At 36.0% G+C, this 24967-nt stretch overlaps 2 protein-coding genes across 7 annotated transcripts in view; one reads left to right on the forward strand and one right to left on the reverse strand.

The window, feature by feature from the left end:
• Window positions 1-2331: 2331 nt before the first annotated feature.
• Window positions 2332-5807, reverse strand: gpr27 (G protein-coupled receptor 27). The gene has a single exon (XM_082137439.1). It carries the CDS (start codon window positions 5192-5194, stop codon window positions 4079-4081), a length of 1116 nt encoding a protein of 371 aa, XP_081993565.1. The 5' UTR covers window positions 5195-5807; the 3' UTR covers window positions 2332-4078.
• An 8910-nt stretch (window positions 5808-14717) lies between these two features.
• The window catches only part of foxp1b (forkhead box P1b), a 195197-nt gene continuing 184947 nt past the window's right edge, over window positions 14718-24967 (forward strand). For 4 of the 6 annotated variants that reach the window (XM_082137332.1, XM_082137334.1, XM_082137336.1 and 1 more), the window contains exons 1-2: window positions 14723-15082; window positions 24071-24140. The gene's annotated coding sequence lies outside the window, so the exon portion shown is untranslated. Of the gene's footprint in view, window positions 15083-24070; window positions 24141-24967 lie in introns of all 6 variants that reach the window. The other 2 variants (XM_082137340.1, XM_082137335.1) reach the window with 2 other exon arrangements.

A 24967-nucleotide genomic window follows, 5' to 3' on the forward strand; every position in this document is an offset into this window, starting at 1 on the left:
AAAGGTTTTAAAGATCAAATTGCACAACAAATAAAGTTCCTAAAAGAAAGAACTGATTCTGAAATGAGTCGTCTGTAATTCCAGTCTCGCTTCCTGTTACATACCTCCGTAATAATGCCAGCCTATGGTCTTCATTGGCTGCCCACGAACAACGTCTACTTTGACCAGCCCTCAAACTCTGTAGTTGTAGCTGAGGCCTGGAAGAGTTTGGTTTGTGTCGTCAGCATGTTGAGAAAACGCTGTGTTCAGCGCTGTGAATCCACTTTGCATGCACTTCATTCTAAGCACTTCATGCAATTCTCACGCTGGAATTGATACAGAAAAATGTTTACACAATCGTTACTGTTTGTATCATTGTGTGTATACAAGCACTGAGGAAACCACAGGAGCTGAAATTCAAATATGGTAATATGTGTTTCGTTTCCAACATGCGCTGTAAGCGGTAGACCAATCACAACAGACTGGGATGTCTGACCAATCAGAGCCGAGTAGGCTTTTGGAAAGGAGGGGTTTAGAGAAACTGAATCTTCAAACGAACCGTTTTCAGACTCTTTGAGAAATTAGATGATGTGCAATGTATATTATGAGAACATTCAAGTATTTTTTTTTTTACTTTGGATGCATGTAAACCTATTGTAGGAGACCTCAAAAACTAAATTAGAAACCTTTAAAATAGCATAATAGGGGCACTAGTGTAGAATCAGATTATAATTGTACTTTTATAAATACCATGATACTAAATGATTACTGTATTTATTTGCCATAGTATTTGCATGACACTCCAAGGTACTTCAGATAATAGTGGTATTAGTATGGAACATATGCAAAATACACATGTTTGAAAGAAAATGTGCCACTATCATGGTACTGTTTTGTAATATGATTTTTTTTTTTTTTTTGTGCATTTATCTTGCTACAGTATTTCATAGTAAATATAATGCAAATCAAATAACAATTAATATCTATTTAATTCCTGCTATCACAAATAACTCTATTTAAAATAACTATTCAACTGGTTTAAGTATCCAAATACTCCATGGCATTTTGTGTAGATTAGTGTTTGGGCTTATAGAGGATGTGTCAAAGCTCGGACAGTACTATTCTTAAAATGCTTACTCTAGTATTCCTCACTTCAGTGTGTCATTGTGAAGGAACTGTCCTGGGAATGGGGCCACTGTCACTTTATTTACTCTCCATTGCAGCACTGAAGAACACTGAGTGCTGGAGCTGGAACGCTGTGTAAAGCTATTGTGTCTTTGTTAAATAACACACACTTAAAGAACAAATATATATATAAAAAATCTCTTCTGTAAGTTTTAAATAGGCTTTCCCTTTTGAAGAACCCTTTAAGTCCACTAAGGTCCATTTGCTTGAACAAAATAAAGTGTGCGTCGCATCCATAAATTGGAGAGAAGTTACACTGCGCTGTTGCATGGATAAAATATTCATGGCCTGCTTTTCAAGTAAATATGTCTTTCCATCAGACTATAACCGCTGTTTTAATGCACTAGATGGAAGGAGTCCAAAAAGAATATGTGTGGTGCATCTTACACAAGAGGGGAATGCAGGGCAAATAGAAATGCTTTTATGCCTTGGTCTATATGTTTTCCCATGGGCATTGCAGCCACCATTCTGATCAGCATGGCAAGACAGAAACTGCTCTAAAACCAGTTTGTTCATATATAATATGGTTGTGTTAACAACTCAGCAGATTGTGGCCTATTTCTATCTCTCCTCTGGTTCTTCCATGGATGGCAAAGGCCGTTTAAATAAAACACTCCAATTAGCTGATGGTGCTTTTCATTCTATTGCTATGTAGAATGATCACAACACGAGTCAATAATGCAGTTTCTCTTCGTGAAATGAGCAGTTTGTGTTTCTTTCTCAATGACATTTTCATGTTAGGATGACAAGAAAGGCTCTAAGGGAAAATTCAAAGAGATAGTGTACCAAAAAATGACTCACCTTCATGTCATTCCAAACCTGTATGACTTTTATCCTTCTGTGGAACACAAAAGAAGATATTTTGATTGATTGAATATTACAATTGGTGAGATATTTTTATCAAAGAAGAAAGTCATACAGGTTTGGAACAACAGTGATTTCTTTTAAATTATCCTGTTAAATTGATGTTTTTCCCTCACTGCAAAAAATTAAATTAAATATGATCAATAAGAAATGACAACAAATGTTTTTACATTGCTACAAGTTATACAAGATTCATCTTTTTTTTTTTTAAGTCAGTTTAATGCAATTTAAGTTGAAATGACTTAAACATCCAATTTGATTGTACTTAAAAAATTAAGGCAGCAATTTTTTTTATTTTTTTTTACAGTGGTTAGAATTCTTTATAGGCATGTAAGTAACGACATACTCAGGATTGGGCGGGATGTAATGTAATAATTTAAGAAAAAACAATAGTTGACTGCTAACCTAAATATTAAGGGCAACACGTCACCTTCATGTCTGTGGTGTTTATGGCCTTGTCTCTTTCTGATCCCTTTTTTAAACAGAAATGTTTTCCCTCTTCAGGTATTTCCTGCTTTCATGTATAAAGCAGCTCTCTGGGATGCACTGTTTACATTTATTGAAGACAAATAATCTTATTTCACATTAATTTCATTCATTCTGTCAGTGCAACGCACCAGATGACACAAGGAGGGGAGGTTCAGGAAAAAAGGGCTCTGTATTATATAACTGTCTGTAGGAAGGGTGGGGGGATGGAAACGCAGCCAAAAAAATTCTCCCTGGATGAGTGTGTCTGAAACATCACATTACGGCTTGGGGTTTTTTCCTCACAACATCTAATGAGATGGAGGCTTAGCACAATATGTACAAAAAGCACATGTTTTGCAGTACGTCAGTTTAGTCTGACATGCCAACAAAATCCCCTCTTAATGCCTTGTTGGCCTTTTGCTTGCATTTGTCCTCAAATTTGAATCATGTATTGCTTTAGCACACCAACACAGTACATTTATAATCATTTATTTTAATTAAAATACAAACCATGGTCTCCTCAACACTGACCCATCAGCCAAATTTGCATGTGTCCACTGAAAACTATTTTCCGGTATTTAAAGTGACTGTGAGAGGGACTTGATTTATTCACATTTAGTCCATGTGATTGTAAAAAACCACTGGCCGTTTTGTTCACACAAAAAGTCATAGCAAATATATTACATATCAGTTATAAAGAGTTCCAGAATATAAATAAATCATCTTTTTACATTATTTACATCAATATGTGGATTGCATAAATGTGGATATGGAAATTCTGATATGCAACGTTGGTCTTTTTCACCTCTTACTGAAAGAAAAGATCACATGCTACAGTGGCCCCCCCAAAAAAGTATCAGGATATGTATTATGCCATTGCATTAGATAACAAAATATCAAGTGGCATTCATTTAATAAAAAGAAAAGCACATTAATGCAACAAAATTCAACTGGGTTTAAATAGGGGAGACTGGAGAGTGTTTTAACACAGAGTGAGTTTACCAATCAGAAATGAGCTCACTATTATACATGATGATTCTGGAAGCTATAAGACCTATTCAAAAATGTTAATGATTTATGAGGAGGCAAAAGTAATTTATGTTTATATATATATTAATATTTGAAATTTGATTATATTTTATATTTCATTGTTTTTCTGTATGACAATTATGTTTTTGAAAATATATGATATAATGTAATATAATATAAATATTTCCCCTTTGTTTCCCTTTTTGTATTGAAATGGATTTGGCAGTTAGTGATGGGGGTGGCATAATCATGAATCATAAAAGTTAAAACATACTACATTATTTATATTAATGTTACACCCATTCCCAGTAGAAGGGTGGCTTGTTAAAGCAGTTACCTAGCCTACTTGTATAGTCAAGTTAAGTTTGTACTTGACATGAATACTGTTTAGGGAGAAATATTAGAATAATAAACTGCTTTAATTTGAAGAAGACAAATATGGGAATATTATAATCAAAATATGACGTTTAAACACTCCTCGGTCTCACTACTTTTGGGGCCACTGAATGTTAACGAGCAGGCAGAGCCGGTGAAAACAAGTGAGTAGAACACTTCAAATCACACAGTAGGGCTCCATGGGTGTTTGTGTAGTCAGGCAACACGGCAAACAGGCTCTGAATCTCATCCTCAACTCCTTATTGAATATGAAACATATGATGGGATTCGCCCCAGCTTGGGCGAACGTCAACCACACGGCCGCGGTCAGGAACACCTGAGGAAGCGCGTTTCCCTTCACAAACACCCGGATGTAGCACGAGACAATGTAGGGCGCCCAGAACAGCAGAAACGCCAGCGTTATCATGTAATACATCTTTCCTATCCGTTTCTCCATCTTGAACTCGTCCAGCACGAGCAGCCTCCGGTTGGCGTTGTGTGACGCTTGTCTGATGCCCACTAACGTCGGCGGCGTCGGACCGCGTCCAAACCCCGCGATCCAGTTGGCAGCGGCCTGGCCCGTCGCGCCAGGTCCGTGAAAGGTCCAGTTCTGGCTGATAGCCGGAACCAGCTGCGCGGGTTTCATTTTACGGTGGTCGTAAACAAAACACAGCATTTTGACATACACGACGTGCGTCGTGGCCACAATCACAGCCAGCATGAGCATGAAGCCCAGCGTGTCGTTGGCTTTCACGTATCTGTGCTCGAATACGCACTGCTCTTCCTCGCGAATAAATTTGTAGGTCCCGACATCGAAGACAGGTGGAAATGCCATGGCGACTGAAAGCGTCCACACCATACATATCACCGCGACGCATGTCCATAGCGTCATGCGTTTGGAGTAGAACCTGTGGTGCGCGATGGCCATGTAGCGCGTAACGCTGACGCAGAACAGAAGAAACGCGATGTGGAAGCAGAACAAGACGGCCATGAACGCAATGATCTTGCAGCTGAGGATGCTGTAGCTCCATAGGGAGCCGCTGTTGATGGAGATCATCACGAAAGGGAAGCACACAGCCGAGCGGATGATGTCTGCGACGCACAGGTCGAGGAGGAAGTAATATGGAGCCTTGTGGAGCGAGCTGTCTTTCAGCACCAGCACGGAGAGCACGGTGTTCCCGAGCAGGCTGATGCAGGTGATGAGCCCCAAAGACGCCAGTTTGACCGCAGACGCAGTGATGGCATAATTCTGGAGCGAGGGGATGCTTCCCCCTGGATCACTTGTGTTCGCCATCTGTGCAAGCACAACCCAGCCTGGGCTTTGTAATCCGACATTAAGCAGTCCTGGTCCCCCAGTTTGATATACAAAATATCAGCCGTTAACAATCAGTTGAGTCTTTTATATGCCCATACCTCTAGCCGTTTGGAGATCCAAGACATCGTTTTGTTCATGTCAGCGACGCACGATTCTTCATTCTTCAAACCAGATGCTGGGTAATCCATTATTTGTTGAAGAAAAGACACCCTAATAAACACGTATCCGTCTCACTCTCCATCTGATCCGACGATCTGAAAATCGCGCTCGTGTAGGCCGAAAACAACCCAAGACGCTTCATCGAAATATTATTTTTGAATAAACAACAGCCTATACGTACGCATCCAGTCTATTGTGGAGATCGCGGCGGAGCATGTAGTCGTCTTGTCTAGTGCGTTCTTGTTTTGGGGGTGATGAAGGGGGGAGGATAATGGGAACCTCCGATGACAGCAACGGTGGGTCCGTCTGGAGAGCGGTGCGATTCTGACACAGTCTACACTGGAAGCAGCCGATGACGCCTCGCGACGCGTCGCGCCGCAACGGCTCGAGGCTGTCTACACTGAAGCTGCACGTCATCTTGGGACGTTCGCTAACGCGGGCCAATCAGCTGTTAGCTCGATGACTTCGACAACAGTTAAATAGATGAATACATCTTTATATAAAGCCTAGGCTACTTTCTATATAACATAAAAGTCTTTGTTATATGCTCATCTGTAGCAGTAGGCTACTAAAAATAATAAAAAATATATATATATTTGCAAAATGCTTACTAAAAAAATAGTTTGCTACAGATTCATGTGCATAAAAAAGTTAGGAAAAATAGTTGATTTAAACCAGTACAGCAGAGACCACATCAGCTGGATCTCATGAAACGGCCAGTTCTTTAAATATATAGTGATTCAAATGCATCGCCATCTGAGAAGGGCTGTGGTTTAAAACCACAATCTTAAACCAAGTGGTTCTGATAATAAACTAGAACTTTTCTCGGAAGAACTATATGTTTAGCTACTTAAGCCATTTTTGCAATTACTTTTAAGAAACGGGTCCCAAGGTCAAATTTAGTGGATATACGCCTAGTAGAGTAGGCCTATTTACATCAGTCTTAACACATAGTTCATGCTGTGTCGTTTAAGGTGGGCGGAGCGCTGTCCGTGGTGCTGAAGTGTTATTATGACTGATAACTGTCAATCAGCGCGCTGTTGACTTGATTAAGTCACTAAACCTGAGAACAATAATAGAAATAAACCATTTGAAGTCACAAGAGAGGGAATATATCAAACAAATGTCCAGAGCAATGTGTGTGCCTGAATCGATGGTACTTTCATTTCCAGGAGAGAAGCAGCACCAGTCAGTTTTGTGATGAATAGCGTCATCTAGTGTTTAGACATTGTCATGCAACTAAGCACAATTTCATCTATTTCGATAGAGACATAAAATATATCTAATAGCAATCCTGATAAAACAAAATATTAAACCAAGTGACATTCATTGTAAAGAAAGTGACCCCAAAAATATTTTGACACTTAAATCACACTTTAAAAGACATTGCATTAGATAAAATAAAAAAATACATTTATTGTAAAGAAAGACAGGACAAGCACAACATTAAAGCAAAACCTTTCCCAATAAATACATGTATAAAACAATATACATATTGTTCAAAATGAATATGGAAAATGTTTTTACACTTTTCATGTAAAATGTCCAGTTCATGCATTGAAGTTGAACCACACCTGGGTTTAACCTAGCGGGGTTTAGGGGCTAAATGACTTTATACTCTAATGAATAAAAAAAGTAAATGAAAGAAACAAGCATCCTGGTAATTAGCAATTTATGACGAAAGGGGGGAAATAATCTATGCTTCTAAACAAATCATTAATCCTGGCCTTGAAGTGAAAAGGCAAAACAAAACCACAGACAAAGAACAAACAACCAACAAAAGACAAATACTCACTTGAACAAATTGATCATGTGATCAATTCAGTAATTAAACATCATAACTATTATAAATGTGTGTGCAGATAAATTAGGTTTTTTCACTGTACCCTTGTACCCTTTTTCCGCCACTGAATAAAAAATAAAAAATGTAATTGCAACTTTTTATCTCACAATTCTGACTTTATAACTCGCAATTGTGATGTAAAGATGTAAAATCGCAATTGTGAGAAAAAGAAAATCTGAATTGTGTGATAAAAAGATGCAATTATCTTTTGCATTTTTTTATTCCATGGTGGAAACAAGCTTCCATAATAATGACAGGCATCAGGAATTAACTTTTATTTTACCTTGAATTGATCATGTGTACCAACTTTGTGATGTGTCTTAAGTTTGATATTTAATTAACTTACAGTACAGTTAATAGGCTCTTTGTATTAACACTTATGTTCTGTCCATTTTAATAGGTCAAAAGCAAGTTAATTTTTAGTTTATGCTTAATGACATTTAATGACATATTTGATTTGTTTCATTGTACCTCTCTGCAGAGGTGAACAGTAACAAAGTACATTTACTTGAGTACTGTACTTAAGTACACTTTGAGTATCTGTACTTTACTGGAGTATAACTGTTTTCTGGAAACTTTTTACTTTAACTTCACTACATTTGAAAGACAAATATCGTACTTTTTACTCCACTACATTTCTGTCAAGGTCCTTGAGTAGAAAGTAGTAACGTCAGTCAGTGGTTGCATTTTGGTTGGAAATGGAAGTCGGGGGGTGGGGGGGGGGGGGGGGGGGGGTGACGTCAGAACCCGACTGATGTTGGTTTCTGACGTCAACCCGATTTTCATTTTCAACCACAATACAACGTCTGTCCGACGTTGGAGATTGACATCAACCTGGTTTTCATTTTCAACGTTGGGTTTGGTCTTCTAAATGCGAATTTTGTCATTGTTTTGGAGCACACTAGCTTATAGATAACATTAAGGCTAACATATTCATACTAAAAGCCATAAAACTTTTCATATAGTGACTTTAACAACGCATTCTCATCCCAAGTCGTCATATACTGACGCTTTTGACATTTCGTCTGCATCGAATGCACATGGCACCCTTTAATATGAGACGGTTTGGGTAGGTTTAGGTCTGGGGTAGGGTTAGGGTTAGACCGCTAGGAGGCGCCTTCTGGCCCATATCTATCTGCGTCTCATATTGACGCTAAAGGGTGCAATGTGCGTTCGATGTAGAGATGTCTTTTTTTTTTTTTTTTTTACCTTGTAGTATGTTACAACAGGGTCCCTTTTCTGCATTGTGTTTTTCCTTAGTTAAAACTGATCCCAAACAGAAACAGCTTCTTAACTGGTTAACAATCTCTGAAAAGTTGAGATCAATAGATAGTTTCAATAACATCTGCCTAGTTAGACAAGATTAGAGGAACAAAGAAATTAAAGGTGCAGTAAGTGATTTCTGAGAAACACTGTTGATATATGAAATCAACCCAATTAAACACACCCTTCCCTTCATTGCTCCGCCCCCAAAACACACAAACACGCAACGCAAGAGTGGATGTCTCTTTATCATAGCTGAAACAAAGCAAAATAATCCTTAAAGTGAAGATGATGAACGAACGACAAGGAAGAACAAAAAAAGAACATACAGTACAGAAGTGTGTATACAAGCAAGAGTTTGTTGTTAGTCGCCAGCAGCACATTTGGGGCCTGTACCTTGAAGCCGGTTTATGTGGCTAGCCAGTTATGTTTCAGTTTAGTTTACACCAAACCCTGGGTTTTAGGCACCATGAAAGCTCTCCACGGCTATCCTGCTGCGGGGCAGGTTTTGTTCCAGGTAAGAGATCTCAAACTGAAACTGGATCAATCCGCTGTGAGCAAAGTGACACATCTCTGATACAGTAAAGCCACTCCCCCTGTTTCTACTCCAAATTAAAGGTCACTACATAGCAAATGATTTTAAGGCAAAATCTTCTGGCTTTTAGCAATGCTTATTTATAAAAAATAATTTTGTATGATTTAGATATTATTTAATTACTATACCCTTAATCCATTATACATGTACAATTTTAGTTTATCAATTATTATTAAGCACGTAGTTTAAATGAATATATAAAGTTAATATAGCCTAAATACGATTTAGAATCAATAGATAAAGCTATAAAAATGACTACATGTGAGCTTAAATGTTCGATTCTCTCTATACCAACTTTATAAACTAACTATTACTTACACTAGTAAAGCAAGATATTTTCTTGTAGTTGTCCTCTTTCATAGCTCTTTTCTTCTTGCTGAGTAAATTTGTTTAAATTCTTAATATTTTTCAATCTCATAATATTCTGCAGAAGAGCGAAGTGATTCTCAGTTTCACTGTTCCACAGCATGTGATTGGCTGTTCTCTACTGATGTCACACGACTCACACCTATAAACTCCTAAACTCAGCTTCAAAGCCTGAGCTGACAGAAAAAGTTGATGATCAGCGTCATGGTACCAACAAAGCTTGATTGGATTGGTTTGGTTTTGTCAATTCGGAACTAATCCTAACCCTGAGTTTGTTCAACTATCATCATGGTACAGGGCCCAGTGACAAACAATGACACTCAAAACTGTCCTGTTACCAGTGTTGGGCAAGCTCCTTGGAAACTGCAGTGAGCTAGCAGTTACTCTACATTAAATGTAGCTTCTCTACACTGAAGCTATACCACCCTGGGAAATGTAGCAAGCAGCAATATGGCAAAAGTAGTTTAACTACATCTAAGCTATTTTAAAAAAAAATATTTTTATATTGATTTTATATTCCAAGTCAATGCTATCTCAGTGATCAATAAAACTGTCAGTCAAACAGATAGGCAGGCATAATTTGTCAGTTCAATTGTTTATTCAACAACTGTTACAAACCAATTTGGCACAAAAAAAAACACACACACAAAAAAAAACATAACTATATAAAACCATATAACTATATAAAATTATAACAAAACCAGGTGTTGAGAGTGTGTGCATCTTTCCATTAAGTAAATTTCTCACGTGTCAGCCCAAGGATTGAGATTGGTACGTGATGTTAATTTTTTTGGACTCCCATTTTAATGGTTAAATTAAATTGTAGTAATCAAATAGCATATCTAATTAATTGAAATCATGAAACTTATACAATTTAACAATAATCTATATATTTTTTTTTAAATAATTTTTTTTTTTAGGGCATTATGAAATGTTTTTTTTTTTTTTTTTTTTTTGATTGCATTTTAATGGTTTAATTAAATTGTAATAACCAATGATTTAAAATGTAATGATTTGAGCAAAACTTTCTTCAAAGGTTAAACCAACCTATTATTTTGACTGGTTGCCGTGTAGACCTTTGAGTCTCTCTGTGTGTTTTTATGATATGACCATAGTTTTTCTCAAATCAAGCTAAAATGCTGCTGAAGTGACTCTCTGTGTAGATGAAGTTCATGCATTCATGTCCTCATATATAGACTGAAAACATTGCGAGCGTCATGCGTGCCTCAGTGTGTGTGTGGTAAATAAATTACACGCAGAACATGCATGATTCCTATTTAAATCCTTCCTTCGTAAAACACGAAGAAGAAGAAAAAGAAGAAGAAGAAGAAGATTTGAGCTTGAGCTTTAGAGATGCTTGGGAAAATGCAGCTTGTGTGGACGCTACCGCACTACTTGATCAAAAAAAGAGCTTCGCTACTGAAAAGCTATTTGATTCAGAAAACAGCGACGCTACCACTACGCTACTGAGAAATGTAGTTAAACTAGTAGCGTCACTACTTTTAGCGACACTACTGCCCAACACTGCCTGTTAGTAGGCTATAGCTAACATTACAACAACAGCATATCTTGGTTCTGTGAAACATAGCAAAACCAATGTTACTTATGAATGGAGCAGAAACAGCGAATATTTTGTGTTCGTTTTCAGGATTTCCCCCTTCGGTCGCTCCAGCGCTGGAAAGCTTGGAAACCTAAAGCTCTTGCCTGATCATAACACTTCTTTTTCCAGTAATATTCCTCGGAACTTTTCTTTTTTGTAATATCTCTCAGAAATCTGTCTTTACAGTCTTTCTTTAAATCTCCCTCTTGCTCACTCTCTCTTTTCCCTCATCATGTGTGGACACGCCCCCTACTGCTGATTGGCTACAGTGTTGTGGTGCTCAGTCTGATCCACTTTTTAACAGGTTTCTCAGAAATCACTTACTGCACCTTAACCCTTTAAAAGGTAAAGAAGTTAATTTTGGAATTATTATTAATATATTTTATCAGACAGCATTGAAGTCTTTGAGACTCCAAAGATAAAGGTGAGAAGTGAAGTCAGTCTCAGCAGAAGATGAAGATTAATGAATAAATGAAAGGATTCAGTCACATATGATAGGCTAAGTGTATGTGAACACATTTACAAAAACAACAACAACAAAGACAGACTTAAACTTTGTCTTTATGTGGTTATATGTTTTCCTTCACTGTTGTCGTCACAGGTTTTATTTATTTGATTTTGGCTCCACCTTGTGGTCTTTGTCGGAATGAACGTGACATCTTTGGGCAGTTCTAAATAAATAATTAAATAATTAAATAACTGGTTACAGTATAAAAACATTTCCCCTTATATGGCTATATATACATTTTGACCTAAAATGTTGTTTGTTGTTGGTACAATACGACTGTTTTCTGTGTAATGTTAAATGATAATTGTCATTCATTCCGTTAAATGTCATTATGATTGAGAGTTAAATACTTTCAATTAGATTTTATGTGTATTTTTGATTATATTCATGCTTTTCATTGCCATTAACTTAGCATGCTAACAGGAATGCTCTTTTTATGCTCTGCATTCTTATTAAGTATAGATAATTATTATAATAAAAAAGTAATCTTATTGTTGAAAGGTCAGTAGTGAAAATATGTGAAATTGTCCTACCTGTGTCATGTCAGAAGGAGATAAAGGGCTCTTTGTTTTTTTCTACAATAGGCAAATATAAGCTATTGTTCTTTTGTGTCTCGGGGACGGATAACGCTTGTGAGCCTTAAGAAGAACAGAGTCCTCTCGTTTCATTTGCTTAATTACCTAATTAACACAACTCTAATTACTCCCTTTTTGAGCATGAGTGCATATTGAGAAGATGTTACATAACGTATAGTAATCCTCAATTAATTTGTTTTAGAGTGCCACTTTATCACAACAAGACCTAATCCACAAGGGCATCAGTCACGCCAAATCTACATGATGTCAATACGACCCGAACAAAATAGGCTTACTTTTATTTTCATTTAGGGAAACGTTGAGGGTAATAATAAATGTTTCTTGAGCACCAAATCAGCATATTCGAATGATTTCTGAAGGACCATGTGACACTGAAGACTAGAGTAATGATGCTGAATATTCAGCTTTGCCATCACAGAAATAAATTAAATTGTTTAAGTATATTAAAGTAAAAAAACTGTTCTTTTAATGTAATTATAGTTCATAATATGACTGGTTTTTACTGTATTTTTGATTAAATAAATGCAGCCTTGGTGAGCATAAGAGCATATATTTTTTTTAATGTTTCCAAACTTTTGCATACTGTATCTTTATCTTTTAATGTTTTTTTTTTGTTTTGTTTTTTGTATGTCAGAAGATTTCTGTCTCTTTCTTGAAAGTATTCTTTGTTACTGACAGTGGACACAAAGTAGAAAAATAAGTCAAAATGGAGTATTTCTCCATGAAGGGTGTGTCTGTGATGGATGTATCCGTCTCATGCCTGCAGGCGTGCAGTTTTTCTGGATAAGAATATAGGCCAGTGACGCCCCTTGACATTAGATTTCATACCATTAGTAATATGTCCTGGGACAAAGCATTGTAATGCATCTCCTTGTGCTCTGCAAATGTCAAAACAGTGTTTATGAGGTACATTTGATTTTTGGAGAATTCTTCAGATGACAAGAAATGTTATTCCAACAATCAGTTTAATAAAATAGATTTTAAAATATATCTGAGAAATAAAGGTAGCTCTGGAATGTACATGTTTTGCTACAGGGTTATTATCGTTAACTGAAACTATATATATATAAAAAAAACATTTCTGTTAATTGAAACAAAAGCTGAAATAAAATAAAATATAAATATTATTTGAAAAACTTAAACTAAATGAAAATTAGAAATGTTTCCTTGGCAATAAACTGAAGTAAGTTGAAGTTGAAGCACTAAAATTATTAACTGAAATAAATCAAAATTAAAACCGAGATAAATAAATAACGCTACAATAAATAGCAATGTTATGAAATGAAAGAATGACAAAAGCACACAATGAAATGACTAAAAATGTAATTAAAATTAACAGGAAAACTCAAAATAAGCTAATTCAAAATATGAATAAAACTATAATAAAAATAACATTGCCATATTCTAATTGGCTTGTCATGTGATTGAAGTAAAAAAAAGAAGAAAAAAGTCCCAGATTACTTATAATTCACTGGATAAATTATTTTATGATAAAAATGTAATTTTTGACTGAAATAATTTGAACTCACTTTCCACTGTTAATTAACTGAAATGAACTGTTATTACTTTCACTATAACTACTAATATTCTTTTTATCTCTAGCAACCAATGTTTCCCTATGCATTTATTTTATGACAAACTATAAATTTAGCTCCGAGTGTCTGCAGGAAACACAATATTCCAGAGGGTGGCGCTCTATATCCGTGAAACACCTCAACTTGGGCCCATAAAGCAACATTAAGCTTCTTTCAAAAATTACTGTGCATTTCAGTCCTTGATCAAGGACAGTCAGATCTCTCCCTTATTCCAAGATCTTAGCTGAATGCTGCTCACACTGAATGCTCACCGGCCTACAGAACTGACCAATGATTATAGCCTTTTTGTTTTCTAAAACATTTTTTTAACGAGTTATCTAATTATGTAAGTTTATATAAGGTTTACTTCACACCTACAATAACTCTGTTCCCTGCTCACTTTTGGGATTCCTCTTGAAATGTATTAGCTGATATGAAATACTTTCGGGTATGTATCTATATATAAAAGTATTTCATATCAGCTATACATAATTTATGTATACATGTTTGAGTTATATGCAGTTTATACATAATATTATACCCTTATACATGTATTTACATTTTAATATAAAATATTTTGTGCTACCTTTATTTATTAGTTCCAGGAAACTTAAGTGAATATTGTAATATAGTAGGCTAATATTATGAGAATTGTGAATTTAGTTACGCCTAAATCTGGTTATAACCACTGTGTTAATAGAGACTATATGCTGATATTTAGACTATTAAATCCCCACACTCTCTGCACTTCCCTTCTTATGGGTTGTCCTTCTCCTGAACTTTCACCCCCCACCTTGTCTTGCTTCACTGGACAATTTCGAGGAAAAAGAAGACAGAAATTCTGTATTTACATCAGTTGCAACTACCAAACTAGCAAGCAAAATGTATTAGAATTATGTCAACCGTAAAAAAAAAAAGGTTATCCTATCTTCTATGTAACTCACGTAGCATATCTCGGACTTTTTTTGACACACTTTTGTTTTGCAGCGCAAAGATCTGCAATGAATGTTGTTTACAGCAGGTGGATGTGGATATGACGTCACGGGCGTAGAACATCAAAAAATAACAACATCCAAATCCGCGATTCTCTCTCTTTTCTGTGTGTGAGCAAAGGCGCAATAAACTGTAATAACATACGAAGCAGCTCCGTGTAGAAAGGCGGCGTGAAACGGGCTCGAAACTGCGGCGTTGCTCCCAGTCCAGTGTTTGCAGCTGAAGTTAGTACCGCTGGCGGAGTGATATATTTGTTGGTTATTTACAGTGCGTTTAATAGCACGCGCTCATGGTATACAAGATCGCGTGAAGAGTTGAATTTGTTATCGTGCACAAATTTCCGTGTCTATCTCGTCCCTGTCAAACCCCGGTAAGTTCATTCACCTCCTGCATTCTGCAACATTTTAGGGCACAATATGGACACAGTTTGTCTTTGTTATCTAATTGTTGCCTTATTGTTTTTAAGCAATATTGGCGTAATGAGCAAATTAACACACAGCATTATTGTTCGCGTGTATAATAACTACTGTCCGGGCGATGCATTTTATTTATAGTCTTTAAGTACTTTTCAGAAGTTAGCTCTTTAGCTAGCAAGTTACGCTGTTCGTTTTTTTTTTTTTTTTGTGTGTAAACAACATATCGTTGCATATGTGTGACAGCTCTGGTGTGACGTGATGCGTAAATACAAAGTTATTGAAATCGCGATTCGTTGCTATCGATGGCGTAAAAGTTTGCGAGCCGAGATTTCTTTCGGTGTTCAGTATTGAATAGGGGGCTTTTCCCCACGTGTTCCCTCAACCACAAACAAACTTAGACTGGTGCATCTCTTCGTTCGGAGTTAAATATAACATTAACAGTGCAAAATAAATCTGTTGAGAATATCGCGACAGTTTCCCCCGTGTATTTAAAAAAAGCTCAGTGCAGTAACGTTACTTATCATCCGGTTGGGTTATGGAGTTCAGAGCAGAAGCGTTCAGAATTAAGTGTTCAGCAAGAGCAGGCTGTGTTTCAAAACCTAGAGAGTTGCCTAGTTAGACAGCATTTTGAGCATCATATGGGTTATGAACGTCCGAACGCGCCTGTGAGCTCCATAAACGCTGTCTTGTCTCAGGGTCTGAAATGGAGACACAGCTGAAGAGCAGCTCGAGTAAAATTGGTTTTCAACATCACTGTGTTGTAACAAGTGTTCGAGATAAATGTGCCTTAGCTCGTACTTTCTGAATGTGAACCACACAACCGGTGGATAAATAGCCTACATTTAGGCTACATAATAAAAGACAAAAGTTTGAAAAAGTGCAGGAAATAAACTTTTAAATTGTATGTAGCTGACTTACTTCAACACAATAAAAGTAGCTCTTTTCGTTTAGTAAAATCTCAGTTTAAATTTTTTATCATAATTAGCCTGAAATATTCTTCACACAATACTATATTTGCTCCCACTATTGTTTTTAATTTTTTTACTAAATATATATTTTTAAATATTATGTTCTGTTGTTTAAACATTCACAAATTAAATAAACAGAACATTTGTACATACTCATACTTACAATTATTTGACATATTTTACAATGTTATATTTTATATTATTTATCTGTTTGCACACATATTCAATGGATCCAGATTTAAATCAGTAAGTGCAGATTTTTATTTTGAAAGTGGAAAGGAATAAGAAATGTTGCTTTTTGCATTTGTTTGTGTATGTATATTATTGTTATTATTATTATTATTAAAGGGCATAAACTGAAATTACTAATCATTAATTGTATTATTTACCATTACCATTTTTTCCCCCTCATTGATTCTCATAAATGTAACTTTTAAACGTCTTTTCAAATCACACTTTTAAATGGGAAAGCAGCAGCAGCTTTAGCACCCAGCGTTGGTAAGGCTCAGTTCTTTGGATTAGTCATTGTCTGAGAGGGAAGGAGAAGAAAAAAAAAGAAAAAAAAAGAATGCTTTTTTTTGGTAGGAGAAGTAAAGTAAACAGCCTCCAACAAGCGAACCTTGACAACCCAGATTAAGGAAAACACTGGAGATCAAACAGTGCTGCTGCTGGGCCGTTGTCATGAGCTGCCTGAGAGGGAGAGACAAAGAGAAGGGCAGAGAGAGAGAGAGAGAGAGAAACTGTTTGAACAGGCACTGGAGTTTGTGCTCACTTATGCAGAAATGGACCTCTGCAAACGCAGACTGACCCAGGATTAAAAGCACTGGCTGAACTTTTCTATACAACTTTTCGGCCTTGATGCTCAACAGCAGGAGAGCCTGAGTTATTTCATCCGTTTCATGATGGGAGCGCACTACTGTACTCACCAAGTACCTGTAGTAAAAAAAATACAAATCTTATACCTACATGCTGTATTTTCTTCCCCATATATACTTTTTCAGATTCCAAAAATAGATTTGTGCGTAATGTTACTCCGTCATGGTATTACAGGAAAAGCGTGCAAATTTGTCATTCCAAAGCTAGTATTTTCAGATTTACTCGCAATCGTTCAGAAGATCATGATGAGTCAGATGTGTGTGGTGGTTATGGCACAGAAAGGTTTTTACCATCTTCACCTGAGGTAAAGTGTATTTAAATGAACTGAAATCTGAGAATCGTAGAGGTTAAAGACAGCTCGCCGAATAATGCTTGAAGTTGTGATGTCTGAATCATAACGTGGGAAAGAGGTTGCTGCGTCCCGTGTCTTGCTGTGTGTTCGGGCAGCTGTTGTCTCTCTTTAGCGTGTGGCTTTCATGCTGGGTTGCCTGGCTAGAGAAGCCAGGCCGTTGGCCAGTCGCTGGACGGCTTAGGCCGAGGATACAGCCAGGTTCTTGTTTCTATGGCAACTCTGAACGCTGTCAGCGTGCGGCGATACGTTTTTTTATAAGTTAATTATAGCTTGTTGTTGTTGTCACCTCAAAGTCACACTGAGGAATCCAGGTACTTTATCATCTGTGTACTCAGGCAGTTGAAAATTATACAAGTGGATTGGAAGTTGCCACTTTTTTTCTTTTCTTTTTAAATATCTCACCTAGTGAATATAAATAAGTTTTCGGGTGAAAATTTTCTTTCTTTCTTTCTTTCTTTCTTTCTTTCTTTCTTTCTTTCTTTCTTTCTTTCTTTCTTTCTTTCTTTCTTTCTTTCTTTCTTTCTTTCTTTCTTTCTTTCTTTCTTTCACTTATACCAGTCAAAATGTTGAACACATTTATTTATTTACTTGTTTACGTGTTAGAATAACAGTAAAATCATTAACTATAAATATCACTAATGGAAGTATGAGATTGTAAGTGACAATTAAATTTTTTTAAATTGTATAAGAATCATCAAAATTGCCATACCTCTAGATTTCAACTGAGGTGCCATCTGGGATGCTTTTTAAATGGTACACTGTAAATTTCTAACCGAGTCAAAATTTTCTAGTGACTGGTCACATCTAAATTTTTTAATTGGCCCAAGTGCAATTCTTGTTGCAATAGTCTGTTAACATTGGCTCAATGAGAAATAATACGTCAGACTAATTGAAAAATTTAGATGTTATCAGTCACTAGAAATTTTTGACTTGGGGATGTCATTTTTTTTTTTACAGTGTAAGTAGGTGTATTTATTTATCCTGGACATTTGACAGCTGCTTTTCCTTCAATATTCGTACCAACTAGTGCAATTATTTTCATACTTAGCATCATTCACATATATCTGCCAAAGTATTTTATTTATTTTTTTCAATAATGTAAGCATGAGCCTTTAGATCAAATGTTTTTAAGATGATGTGAAACTTAAATTCATTCACTTCTGTCCAAATGTATGACTGGTAGTGTATTTATATTCAAAACAATGTACTAAAATTGAATGAAAAGAGTTTGAATTAATGCAAAAATGTTTTAGTGATCAATGTACAGTAAAGAGAAGGTCACTGATTTGTTAACATCGAAATTGTTGACTTAGCTATAGTCATCTTGTATGTCCTTTTATTGGATTGTAAATCCAAATGGATCGGATTAGAGGCTGGATTAAATGTTGAAATGGTGTGATACTCACAAGTCCCTTTATGCCAGCTGTGAAGTTGACAGCTGAGCTGGGATCAGCTCGTTGGATCAGTTTCTCACTGATCTGGCCCCGAAGAGCTGAAGAGCAGCAGCCAATGCCTGAATTTCTGAATACTTAAGCAATATGGATGCTGCTCTTTCCAGGAATTCGAATCATTGCATTTGTTGACATTTATGTCATGCATAATGTGCAAGAATTCTTTCCAGCATTCTTTCTGTGCAAAAATTGGCATTGATATTGATAGTTCAGAAAGAAACAGCTGGAAAAGCTACGGCATGCAACAACTGCATACAGTGGTTTTCATTTCTTGTGTGAATATATATGTATATATATATATATATATATATATATATATATATATTTTTTTTTAAATCTGCTGTAATATACAAGAGTTCTGCTCGATTGGTTTACCCAGTAGTTCAGAATCAGATTTTAACCCATAAAAATGAATTAATTAGATACATTTTATTCATTTTAGGTTTAATATATTTGTATTATTTTTATATCTACATAAAAAAAAAAATAGTTAAGTTAAGGCTGGGCGATATGACCAAAATCTTATATCTTGATATGAGTAATTTTATTTTACAATAATGATTTATGATAAATATAGTTATTTTTGCTTCAAAATTATGATAAATTATGATTATCATAAATCTCATCACCAATCACAAAAAAACCCTACTAGCCTAACTAACATAAGTAAAAATGTAAATAAAAAATGAATACCTCAAGATCATTGAAAATTAAATAAACAGTGATAAAATAGGATAAAAGAAACTACTATAGAACAAAGATACAACTGAAGTAGACCTACCTGAAAAACTGCTAGCACTAGATACAACAGGTCTATAAAAATACTACAAAAATTGTGTAATCAAATGTACAAAAACACTACATATGTGTAAATTAAATATACATTTATTCTAAATTAAAGTTACAAAAGTGATTCTGTCAAGAGCAATGGATTTGTTTGATTAACATTAATTGCATAGACGGCAGCAGATATATAGTAGCCTAGGGGTGTCGAAATTAATCGTTTCTACGATGCATCGAGTAATAGACCATAACCGATTATAATGTACCGACGCTTTTCTGACGTCATTTGTCGCGTACGTGCTTAGTCGCGGTAGCATACATTGGCAGAGGGAGGTGAGACGTGAGTGCGAGGAAAATAAAAAATGCTCCAACTACTTTAAAAGCCTACATCTGGGCACATTTCGGCTTTTATGAACAACCTGGTAAGCACGACCTGCAGAAGACACGCGCTGTGTGCGCTCATGTCACGCACAAATACAATATGCAGGAGGTAATACACTTGATAAACCACGTTAGCTGTTTTCACCTCAAGCTGTTAACGCCTGGCAGTCTGACTGCTTTAGAGATGCGCGGATGAGCTCCAACGTCACCCGAATCCGTAGCCAAAAATAAGTCATCCACCCGCCCCAATAATTTTCTCTGATTTAAGTATCCGCACCCGCATCGTGATATCGAATTGAACTGAATCGATGACATGATAATCGTAATCGAACCGAACCGTGAGGCCAGTGTCGGTTCACACCCCTATATATTAGGCTGCTGTCACTTTAAGACCGAATGCACTGATCTAATATACTGATACACATTAGGGTGACCACCTGGTTATTGCTCTGTTGCAGGACAGTAGATGTGATTTTGTGCAATTTGGGGGAAATGTGTGTGAGATAAATTTACTACTATTATACTATGTAAATAATGATTTTCATTAGTTGGAAAGACTATTTGGAATCAGATTGGATGATAACATTTTAAATCGTCAATATGCTTTGTTAATTGTGACCGGTTATGTTACTGACACTCAGTTTGCCCTGGTTGAATTGATACTACTAAATACAGTAGTCAACATTTGAAGTGAATCAAAAAAGTTAATCAAAGTTGTCCTAAGACAAGAGCGGGTATTATTTAAAATTCATGTATAACTTTGATGAAAGTTTTTGATCCACTTCAAATTTTGACTACTGTATAATGAACTGAATAACTGGCTAGTATAGGAAAAAATCTAATTTTAAACTAAAATAAATTTCCTTAAAGTCGACATGAAATAAAAATTGACCCTATTTACTTTGTCAGCGCATATTACTAGACTTGTGGTGACCAATTAATACGTGCAAGTTAATACACAGAAAAAAATAGTTTGCCGTTGTAATCTTTAATCAAAATCTGAAAAGTGACTTCCGGTCTGGAATGGCGTTCCTTTTCTGATGACGTCAGTTTCACGGCTTGGGTTGAAAACGCTTTAACCACTCCCATTAAACCGTTTTGCGAGAGATGGAGAGGAGGAGCGCTAAAGTAAAACCATGCCCTCTGTTCAATATTCCGTTTCACTTGTAAATACGTCACAACACTGGAGAAAAGTCGTTTGCAACTTCTGGTTCACGGGTACTTTAAGTAGCGACTTGTTTATTTTCCTTTATTAGACTATGCAAACAATAAATGTCTTTACCAGATTCAGTTCATCTTGAACTTTTGTTTTTGTTGGATCTGGCAGGTTTAATCTGGATGTTATCCAGTACGAGTCTAGAAGCAGTCCTGGCTGTCGTAGCTATATTTATGAGATTTGATGTCGTCTACACTGGTTCCTTTTCTTCGCCTATGCAGTCGTCATCAGCAGAAATATACATAGATGTCTCATTAGTGGCTTTTTCTATGGCCCACTATACGTAAGCCATCCGCCATATTGGAACAGTCAAGATATTGGAACTCTAGCTACAACTGTAAAATGCGGGACAGGTGGTCACCCTAAGACACAAGTGTTTTCTTTCTCAACTGTTTGCTTTCACTTAAGACCTAAATGACGGTGTTTACAAGGTTACTCACAAACACGGGCATTTTGGCACATACTTGTGTTTATTTGACCATTCAAGCCCAATAAGGCACCAAAAAGAATTCAGCTTATGTGCCAGCATTTCAGGTGTGTGCGCTCTGAAACAATCTCGTCCCTTTTTCACTGCTTATTGCGCTTGAACGGTTTAAAATCAATGGTTTTTAAACCGTAAGGCTTAAAAACAGATTCAAATAATACGCTTTCATGACGGTGCAGCACGGTAACATCACGCGAGCTTAACCGCGATAGTCGATAGTCCAAAATCTCTACTGGTTGATACATTTCTTTTTTCAAGATCATTTTCAACTCATTTTTATCTGATATTATCAACTCAATTTTGATAAAACTTTATAAGCTTGAAAACATCTTCTTGGCGACACATATAATTAGTAGATTTCACAACAGAAATTAAAATGAAATTAAAATGTTTTTGTTTACAATGCATAAAAAAACATGCACATGATCAAAAGATGTAAGATATGCACAAGTACAAAAACTCTGAGCCATATGCTTTAACATGAACTCAGCTGGCCATGGAGACCTTCACACCAGTTTTCATACCGAGTCGGTTCAGAATTTACACATCATAACCTCTCTTGCACTTCTGAAATCAGAGCAGTGTTGCTGCACTAAATAACAGAAATGTATATGATAAATCTAAACTTCACTGATTGCCTTATCATGACACGTTAGACATTTAAAACTTGGCTCTTGACTTTGGTATGATCTCAGATCCATACTTCACGGACAGTAGTTCAGATTTGCTCCAAAACAAATATGATGAATAGATATTATTATAGACTGTATGTTAGAAAATAAATATTTAGATTTATATGTATTTTATATTTTATGAATATATAATGTTTTATTTTAATAATAATAATATACATTTATTATTATTATTATTAATTTATTTTAATCACTTGCCAAGCCATCAGAGTAACAAGTTCTGAAAATTATTTACAATGCTTGAAGAATACTTTCAAAACAGAGAAGAAACATATTTGGAAAAGGATAGAGTAGATGCCGATATTGTTGACTGGTAATTAATGTGCGTTTTGTCTCAGCCTTTGAGACGTTTTGTCTCTGCTTACGTGTTTGTTAAAGGGACATCGTTTAAGTGCCCTCCAAGGGAATCGAGTTTTTCCTCCCTCTCAATAGCAGCATGCTCTCAATTAGAGTATGTTTAATCAGGAAACCGGCTCGAGTACTAATTACCTTATCATAGCATGCATGTTAATTAGTTTTGCGAGAAGGTTTCTTTTTTTCCAATTGAATGTTCAAATGAATTCAAAGGAGAAAAAAAAAAAAGAAACGATGGAACTTTTCTTTGATCTTCTGTTTACAACTATATGTATGTGTGTTTATACCAAAATGTGGCCTATTTGCTGGTTTGAACTTCGAAGCAATTCTGGTGGTCTTAATTGACGTGTTGCTTGTTTATTTGATATGTAAGGTCTCATTTGATGGATCATTATGAAAGCACGGCAATTATCTTAAACGCTCAACTCGGTGGCAAACCTGCCTCGTTCACATGAAAGCGCTCACATACGGCCTTTTTTGCTTGCCGCTTTGAGAAACCGACTGAAAGTGAATCATTTTGAGTCATTGTAACCTCACTTCAAGAAGCTGTTTGAAAGATGCTCTTGGATGCAGCCCAATCTGTGCTTGACGCGCTCTCAGGGCTAGAAAACACACTGACTCGCTGTTATATCCACGAGTTGCCATACTGGTGGTTTTGCTCCTTGTGTGTCAGATTACCCAGGCAAATTGAAATGTTTACTGAAGTGCTATGACAACATTTATTTCAGGTCCAGAAAGTTCCTGACAAAAATCTGTACTTTGTCAAACAGGTGGTGATATCCAAGCTCTAAAGAAAAAAATCAAACTCTGTAACAATGAAGCACCATTTGTTGTTTCTTTGTTTTTCTAGTGCAGAGCGAAGTGTTGAGAAAGAGGCCTGAGAAATGTACTTGGGGATTACTGGATATTTCTCTAAAAGCATTTTGATGTTATGAATGAGCATAATGTAGCCTACGATCTTCTGAAGTGTGGATTGATCAATTGGCCAATGCCGAGTGAACTTCAAAGCTCGAAAATGAGAGAATCAATCTTTTGATTTAATATCATAGAGCGGCGAGATGGGAATTTTGAGTGCATTTCTGTGTACTTGATATACAATTGTTTACAGTGATTAAATGGATACTTTCAGGAGGGTTTATCACTTGCAGTTTATTGGTACAATACACTTTTTTTTGTTGTTGCTATGATTTAGTGTAATGGTTAGAGCAAATTACACTTTGATTAATGAAAAATGGATCCATATTCAAAACCAAATGTCAACCTAAATTGAATTCAGATTGTGGAACCTTTTTTTTCTTCTTGATTGATGGTAAAGTCATGAAATAAAATCATATTGCTCAGTCCTGCAACATTGACTGTTGATTGTTGAATGTTTGTGGTTTCAGACACCTCAACGAGACTAAAGGGATTTAAGCATCCAGTCTACGATCACCTGTCAATTTACCTTCTGAAACAGTAAGAAACTTCATACTTATTCTTGTTACACAAGCTCTTTTTCAATTTTACTTTTAATGCTACTTAAATGGCCTTTTTTTTCACACATTTCTTTTTTCTACTGATATATCAGCCCATATTTATATATTTTGAGATCATCAGCATTGGATGATATTTTTTTTTGTTGAGAATTATTACATATAGGGCCTACATTATATTTGCATTATATGGGCAATTGATCACCCCAATCAGCCAATAATAACCCATTTTGGTCTATGTGTCACCGTTTTGCATTTGCTCTAAAACATCAGCAGATCTACAGTAGCTGTAAAAATGGAGTACAGCTTGCAGCCAAATAATAATAATAAATAATAATAATGTTTATTTTTTATAGTGCCTTTCAAGAACCCAAGGTCGCTTCACAAAATAATACAAACATTAAATTTCAATTCAATTCAATTTCATACAAATGAATTCCTAAGCATAAAAGATATGACATCTGAAGTTATCATTATTGAGAATTACTATTCTCCTTAAGTTTAGATGGTCCTCCTTTATTCTGCAATTTCAGAACCGCTTGCTTGGATAAAAATGTTTTTGTTGTCATAATTCAGTAACATAGAAAGTACCATCCTTAAAGTCTTTTGTAAAAATAGATTGCCAGATGTAAATATGCTTATGCATTTTGGCATGGTTAAACATCACAGGCCTGTCCTTTATCAGTGCGTTTGACAGTCTTGCTGTTTGTCGCGTGCACCGCACCATTTGGATGACAGTGGTAACTGGCAGTCGAATAACCAAATTATTTAGTCATGGGTTTTAAACGGGCACGACGGCAAATGGATGTC

The sequence above is a fragment of the Leuciscus leuciscus genome (genome assembly GCF_965113295.1).
Source record: "Leuciscus leuciscus genome assembly, chromosome: 14".
Lineage (NCBI taxonomy): Eukaryota > Metazoa > Chordata > Actinopteri > Cypriniformes > Leuciscidae > Leuciscus > Leuciscus leuciscus.